General features: G+C 42.0%; 1 protein-coding gene across 1 annotated transcript in view; it reads right to left on the bottom strand.

Annotated features, from left to right (window-relative positions):
* The window catches only part of CPQ (carboxypeptidase Q), a 428,656-nt gene that overhangs the window by 367,913 nt on the left and 52,285 nt on the right, over positions 1-8,458 (bottom strand). Inside the window, exon 2 of the mRNA XM_004697707.2 lies at positions 5,221-5,428. Coding sequence (XP_004697764.1) covers positions 5,221-5,428 — 208 coding nt within the window. The remainder of the gene's footprint in view (positions 1-5,220; positions 5,429-8,458) is intronic.

Genomic DNA, 8,458 nt, shown 5'->3' on the forward strand with positions numbered 1-8,458 from the left:
GTAACTGTTTAAGAGTCTTTCTCCTTTCAGAGCTACTGGTGGTTTCAAACAGCTGATCATGCAGATCGCAACCCAATGCATACCCGCTACACCACCGAACCAGAAAACCAAACCTACTGCCATCAAATCCATTCTCACTCATAGTGATTGTGGATTTCTGAGACTGTAACTATTTATGAGAGTAGAAAACCCACTCCCATGCTGCTGCTGCTGCTGGTTTAAAACTGCCAACCATGAAGATCATAGCCCAAATTGTAACCATTATACTACTGGGGCTCAGGCTCCTAGAATATGTGTAGGATATGTCTTATATTGGACATGTAGATTTTATCCTTCAGACCAAATCCCAAACGAAACCCATTGCCATCAAGTCAATTCTGACTTCTCATGATCCTATAGGACAGGGTTGAACTTCTCCATAGGGTTTCAAAGCTATAATCTTTAAAAAGCAGACTCTCACATCTCTGTATGGAGGAATTGGTGGGTCCACATTACTGACCTTTCTATTAGGAGCCAAGCACTTAATCACTCTGTTATTAGGCCTCCTTAATTTTCCTCCCAATTTGGAGTAAAATGCTCTGAAAATGCAAGTTACTGTGAACTTACTATACATAAAGGCTACCTCGTTTGGTAGTCATGAGACGAATCAAGTCACACAATTAATCCTAAAGAACCCAGTCACCATTACTAAACAAATTCATTCCATCAGTAGATATTTCTTGAGTGATTCCTGTGTATTAAACATACTAATCAGGATACAGAGATAAAAATATGCATACACTGTAGGACTTCATAAACTTACGAATCTCTGGTGGCACTGGTAGGTACGCATTGGAGTGCTAACTTCGAGGTGAGTGGTTCAAACTCACCAGTCTCTCCTTGGGAGAATGGTATGGCTGTCTGATCCCCTAACAGGTAACCCTATACAGGGTCCCTATGCCTTGGGATAAACTTGATGGCAGTTAATTGGTTATGGAACTTAGAGTGTAGAATAGATATAGGCAACAGGTACACACTACCTCCTTGTTCAGCAAACTCTTATCTTTTCACCCTGAACATAAAAATTAATCAAATCGACCAGTCTCCACATGACCGTACTTTTTCTTGTAGAGTGTAAGCAGAAGAGATGTTTGCTAGAACCAAGCCTATCTCCAAACATCCTCCCTTTTGATCATTCCTATTCATTCATTCATATCCACCCTCTACTTTTCTCTTCCCTTCTCTCCCTCCTCTCCTTGGAGTCTATCAAAATGTGGAGGAGGATCATGAAGACAACTCCAAGGTCTTAAGAGTGGTGAAGCCACCGCACAGAAAATGCCTTGAGTTCCTGAATTACTGTATGGAAGGCCATTTGCGGAATCCATCCCCTGAAATGATGATCTAAGCATGAATTTAAATTGTATACAGAGAGTACACTTGTATTCTGTTAAGCAACAGAGACTTGAGGTTGTTACAGCAGTTCGTCTACCCTACTGAACAAAAACCCAAGCGAACCCTAAGACTTGTGATACAGAACATGTGAAGATGACATAAGAAAACCAAAGCTCACCTGGACTGGAGCTGCATGCATATCAGGGAGGACTCCTCAAAGAAGAAACACTGAGTCTAAACTTCGAAGGAGACAGACAGGGCATGAAGGGAAGAAGAAGAAACACATGAAATCATGGGCCCTTCTGGAAGTGTGGTACACTGGGGAGTGTAAGTCACTTCTGGCTATTGGAATAGGAAGTGATTTGGGGGAAAACTGCTCATTATATCTTGATGTAATGACCGATAAAGAGTGGGACCTAAAAAACTTACCAACTACTGGAAATGATGGATAAAGGAAGAGAAGGCTAATAATCAAAGACCATCTGCTGACTTAGACTTTGATTATTACTTTTCTTTATTGAATCAAAGGCCAGCTGACTTAGAAGGAGCTCCCATGACATAGTGGAGTACTACACACCGAGCTGCAAACCACAAAGTCAGTGGTTCAACCCCACCAGCCACTCCCTGTGAGACAGATAAGGTTGTGTGCTACTTTAAAGATTCCAAGTCTTGTTGCCAAGGGCAGGAAAGCCAAAGAGAGATGAGAAGGTAACTGAATAGACAGGAGATAGGTGTCAACTTTGATGTGATGGATGGCAGTACCCTCAAGAGGGAAAGAGTGATCAAGGGGCTGGTGAAAGGTAAACTTGGGGGTATGATGATTAGTCATTTAAACTGTTCACTACAAACTTGATGGTTCAAAATGTAATCTCATTAATTTACTATTAAAAATAAGTTTTTTAATTGAAGGGGGTAAAAACCCATTTAAAGTCTCAAAACCCTAAAGGGGAAGTTCTACTCTGTCCTACAGGGTTGCTGTGAGTCAGAACAGACTCAATGGCAGTGGGTTTTTTGGATCTTGGTTAAAAGACAGAGTAGATGATGTCATTTTCACCGAGGTAACAAATACAGAACAGACAGGTGAAAGGATGAGAAGATGAATTCACTTTCAAACAAACTGAGACTGAGGTGGGTCTGGAAATTGCCATGGTAGTTAAAACTATAAGCACGTGGAATTGCTCCCCAAAAATATCCAGACTAAGGAATCAGAGAGGTAGGGAAGAGATAGGGAAGGAAAAGAAGAAAGAACAAAAGAGTATAACACAGAAGAACTCATGGGAACCAAACAGGAGACGGATTCAAAATTGAGGGAGCTGTCAACAATGGCAAGTACTTCAAAAAGTTCAAGTAAGATGATTTCCTGAAAAATACCCATCAGCCTGACAACTAGGCAAGTTCTATTTCCGGACAGACAAAAGCCACACGGAGTAAATGGAAGTGAGGAAGTACAGAGAGAAATATGAAATTCTTATTAAGCAAACTTGACTTAGCTCGAAGTGGTCAAGAAGACAAGGTTTGTTTCATATTTTAACATGTTTTTCTGTTTCAAGATGGAAGGTGTAATGATCTTAGGATGTGGAGTTGTGCATTCTAATTCTCTAAACATTTATTTCCTTATCATAAAATGGATGTAAGAATGATCCTTGACTCGACCTATCTGCTTGTCTTCAGAACACATAGTATAACATGGAAATGATTGTAAAGCACTAGGTAAAGAAGGGCAATGTTATTGTATATTTATAAACATTGAAAGGATGGTATTACGAAGTAAAGGGTCCAGCTAAAATGTTTGGCTACAAAATCAATGGGGAAAAAAAGCTGTCTAGACCACTAAACATTAGGAAAAATCTCCATTTAATATATGCCATCCCAAGTTGTGGACCCCAAACGTTAGCAACTATCACCACATTTCTAAGTCCTAGGATTGTATAAGTTGAAAGACAGCAGTAGGGTGTGCTGGATAAAGGTAACCATGGTGGTGTGGTGGCTGAGGCACTCGGTTACCAACCAAAGGGTTGGCAGTTCCAACCCACTAGCCACTCCATGGGAGAAAGATGTGACCATCTGGGTCTCTCAAGACGGATGGCGCCGGAAACGCTGTGGGGCAGTCCGACTTTACCTTGGAGGACTGCGCTGAGTGTGAGTCAACTGGAGGGCCGTGGGTTTGCGTTGGGTTGACTCTGGATAAAATGCCTTTGGCATTTCCAGGTTGTGGCTTGCATTTCCAGATGTCTTCAGTAAGCCAGTTTGAAAATATTTTTTTAAATGCCAATGAACCCTGGTATTTTGCTGTGCATTAAGTCATCTGGAAATGTATTAGTCTTGTGATGGTAGTTTTTAACGAAAGGTTCCTGGCAGTCACCCAGTTTCACATAACAACGGCCTAACTCTATAATTTAGGTCTCATGGCCAGTGAAATCGTAGTGGATGGCCACAGCTTGCTGGGGATCTTGTTCCAAAGGGTAAGTGAGGTATTCTGGGAAGTAAGCTAGGACTTCCCTCTTGGGAAGAGTTAACCATCCAAAAGAATAGGGTCCAATCATTATTTCACCCGTCATGAGACCTTTAAAGACTCTCCAAAAAAACATTATTTTTGCACCATGACATCCCTGCAATGAGTTTTTCTCTCTTAAAATGTCTAACAAGTGATTTTCACATGCCCCATCTTCCTCCCATGGGAGGATACCTGATCCTCATAAAAGAAAAATGTCTCTCCCTTTTCCTCAGCACTTTTGGACAACTTCCCCGGATGGAGTTTCCTGGTTGCTGGCATTTCCTGCTTAATCATTTCACTTTCAAATGTGTAGGGTGCTGATTAGGGTCAGGCAGCAGTGTCTCCAGGGTACAGAATAAATCAACTTCCCTTCACAATAGGTACTAAAATTCCCCTCCGGAGGCCGAAGTACAGTCTACCTGCAAGTATTTTCCCTCTTTTTCCCCTCTCAGAGAAGCCAGACTACAGCTCTAAGATGATGCTTCGTTCATCCATCTTCCTCAAATGTTTAATCATTTGCGGGTAGCACTACCAGATGTAGCTAGTAAACTGAGTTGAATGTCTGCAGGTCAAATTTGAGACATCTGAGCCATGGAGATACTGAGTTTCATCTTGAGACTAGAAATCAATAAGGTGCTGTGATGTTACCTGAATCACACCTGCCGAAAATGAAACAACTTTAATGGGTCTACACGCGGAACTACAAAGCAGGTATACAGATCTTTGTTGTTCATTGAGTACCTTTCTTAAGTTTATCTCAGTTATTCTAATAACAATTGGGTACCGTAATGACACAATTATATTCTTCCCGGTCACTGGTTAATAGAGGAGCAAGCGGAGGCCCAGAGTTTAAGGGTCATTCCCACAGCCACCTAACTGTTCGGAGGCGCAGCCAGGTCTATGGATCCCAGATTCCCTGACTCCTCAGCCTTTCCTTCTCCTGACAGACGCCCGCCCCTCATCCCCTGCATCATGTTACCCACTCATTTCTATTTCGCTTCTGTCACAAAAATGGGAAACAGCCTAGCTCCCTCTGAAGCTAGGAGGAGTCTTTGATGAAACACAGGCGTGAATTCAGTTCTCCTGCCAACGAAAATGCATAACATACGCATATTCGTCAAATAAGAAAAGTTACGGGCTCATCATGCATGGAGAAAGGAAGACGTGAATGTGGTTTGGAATCCTGAAATGGCCCAAGAAGATATTATAAACCAATGATCCAATGTTGGATGACGAAAAGGTCCATGAAGTATCAGTATTTTTATTTGAAGGGGTGGCTTTGATTTCATAAGGCTTGTCTTTGACGGAAAGCCCTGCTTTTTATGGAAGGAGTTCAAATGAACAGCATCACCAACCTGTAGATGGAGAAGGAAGCCACCGAGCGGATGAGGGAGGCCACCGCCCCGACTCGGGCAGCCTCCACCGCTCCTTGAACTCGGTACAGCACGCTGCTCGAGTAGTTCACGTACGGTTGGTTGTAAACAACAATCTTCCCTCTGGCTTCTGGGGCCCTTCTCCGAAGGTCATCGAAAGAGGTCACCACCAAAACTTCTGCGGTCACGCCTGGACAGAAAAGTCAGACAAGGTCACGTTATGGTCCCCCGCCAGCCAGGTTAAACGGGCACATCAAAGGTCACACGTGCTCGAACTCCTACTGCTGGCAACCTGGGTTGAGAAGATCAAAGTTTTAGAGCCATGGGAGAAAGATTGTGGGGGTTACCCAGGTTCCCACGAGTAAGAAAATAAACCCCCAAGGTGTATTACAAATGATTCATAAGGTTTTGCCAATCGCTTGATGAGCTGGTATTAAATCATAAATTGTTTGAAGAGTAAATATTGGGGGGTTTTTTTGGTCTCCCTTCCCACCGTAAAAAGTCATGAATTTCACAGAATGACAGTAATTATTTACAAAGAAAATGCATTTCAGAAAGCTCCTTTTGGAATTAATGAAACACATATTTATCATTTCATAAACCAGTTTAATATGTTGCTAAACAACCTACATCGACATCAAACACAGGATGGCAGTCTGTGAAGAATGCTCTTTCAAGCCAACGGTCTTCCTAAATTTCAACTTTTAGCAAATGGTTAACATAACGTCTCCCGAGAATCACAGAGAGGGAGCGAGCTTGTTTTCCTTTCCCCTATGTACAGAACACTCCGAGAGGATGGGCATACATCCCCAGTTTCTTGGCTTATAATATTTATACATCACCAAAAACATCACTGGTTTCAAATAAAAATATTTTTAAGATGCTGTGCAATTATCCTATAATGCTGTGTATGTGTATATATACATATACATATATGCCAACTTTCCTCACACCACAATCCTTGCCCAGATCTTTCTACTAGGGAAGTGGGTTCCACATCTTCCAAGAAACCATTCAACAACTGACAGGCTACCAAAGGGCCAATTTGATGGAGTAGTTAAAATAACAAGTAAAAACTATTTAGCAACAAAGACCAGATGCAACAGCTAAATATAGCGATCTGAAAGAAAGTCATTGGCGCCTACTGTTTTGTAGCTTCAGCTACGTCGTCATGAAATATGTCATTAAAAACCAAAATATCAGCATATATTTGGCATTATTTCCTTAATCTCAGAAATTAGAGATTTCTGAAAGCTTAACAGATGTCGTAAAAAAAATGTTAACAGTTGTGTTAAGAGTCCATTTTAAATGCACAGTAAGTCGGAGAGAATTCTTGGTTTCAATATGGGCCCCATCATAATAGACCCTTTGGAATAATGCCTCTCCTACCTGGGTCTACCACCCAGACTGAATTCGTACTTTTACTTTAAAGGGATCCCACATGGCTCCACCAAAACTCAGAACTCAAAGATAATTTGCAATCTCAGAAAAAGTCATTTACAAGTCTGGAAAGGAAGAAACCGACTAGCTTTTTTCACATGGGAAATGTGTGTAAAAATACAACTATGGGTTCAACTAGACAGATTTTGAGATTCATAACTTTCTGAAACCTGGAGTTACCTTGAAATTGGACCGGGGTGATTGTTGGCACAGCAAGGGAATTTTGCTGATGGTTTTCAGCTGCTTGTAATAAATAACAGGTTCACTGGTCCACCCAAGGGATGCCCCAGTGATGGGGTAATTTTGGCATCTGGATTGAAGCCACTAGAAATGAAGCCATAGTTCTATAAATTTTCATAGGCCATGGAAAAATTAAAGACATACGAGGGTGGAACTTCATTCTAGCTTCAGATCAAGTTCTTTTAATAAATTAGAGTAAGATGACCAAAGAAAGCTGCCAATGAAAATCATTAGTAGCATCCATAGGTCAAAGGTTATCACCACAAATTTGGGAAAAGAGCTCAAAGGCAATTGTTTCCTGAAAGCTTTTAACGCTCTTTGAATCCTCTCTTTCTTTTAGCACCCACATCTAGCCATCTCCCCAATACTGCTAAGTTTGCCCCTTAAATAGTGACTAACCCACATTCCCACAGTACCCTTTCTCATTTGAAGGCTTCTTCCCCCCCCCCCACAATACCACCACCACTGCTATCTCAGCCACTGTCAGGGCCCTCAGTTTCATCCCCACAGTGCTGGAAGAGACACATAGTCGAACTATTGGAAGGTCAGATGTGCCCATAACACCACCTCCTCATTTATCTCTCACCTCTCCCCCCGAAAACCCATCACTTCAACATACCACTATGTCAGCCAGGGTTCTCTAGAGAAACAAAACCAGTTGATGTATGTATGGATTGTGATGAGTTGTATGAGCCCCTAATAAAATGACTTCCAAAAAAAAAAAAGAAAACATATATTTAAGCAGTTAATTAGCCACACAGCAGTATAGAGGGCTCAGTTCAACTCACTTTCGTGAAACTGTTAATATACAGGAAGTCCTTCAACTCACATAGGCTGCTGGGTCCAAGGTCAAGGAAACAGACAGCAGAGTCTTCCTTGGGCAAGGCAGAGTCTGCTCTCAGGCAGCAGACAACAGGGTGGGTCAGCAACTGTCAGTAGCTTGGGAGCTTAGGGAAGCATGGCAACAGGATCCATCAGCCCCAAGCTCAAGCATTGCACATATCAGCAATGTGGAGAAGCAGGTCTCAAAGGAGCCTCAAGCTCTAGAGACATGATCCACAGGTTAGCTTGGCCCACAGGTAGTGCAGCACACAGGTTGAAGCAGAGAACTAGCTCAAGCAGCACTGGTCAGATTAGCAGGGGGCAAAAGGAAGATGGGATGCTGGCTGTCTTTATTTATTTTGGTCCTCCTCCAATCAATCTGTGACCCAACCAAACTCCACCCCCATGTTCCCATTGGCCTAGTTGCCACAATAGATCCAACTATAACACCACTCAAATCAATTTACCTCTACAGACGTGGGATCCCTTCTCCTATTTAAATGTCAACCATTCTAAAGTCGTCATGGTCTCCCTTTCACATCATGCTTGCTATTTCAACCTTTGGTGTCTTTGTACACTGTGGTGCTTCACGTCTTATTGACAGTCTCCCAATTTCATCATGCAACTTAAAAAACAAACAAAAATATATTTTACTCAAGTCAATTTGAATTCATTGCATGCAACACCACGTGTTGCAGTATAGAACTGATTCCACAGA

This window comes from Echinops telfairi, unplaced genomic scaffold, assembly GCF_000313985.2.
Source record: "Echinops telfairi isolate 266 unplaced genomic scaffold, ASM31398v2 ScPeMD7_1;HRSCAF=3_0, whole genome shotgun sequence".
Classification (NCBI taxonomy): domain Eukaryota; kingdom Metazoa; phylum Chordata; class Mammalia; order Afrosoricida; family Tenrecidae; genus Echinops; species Echinops telfairi.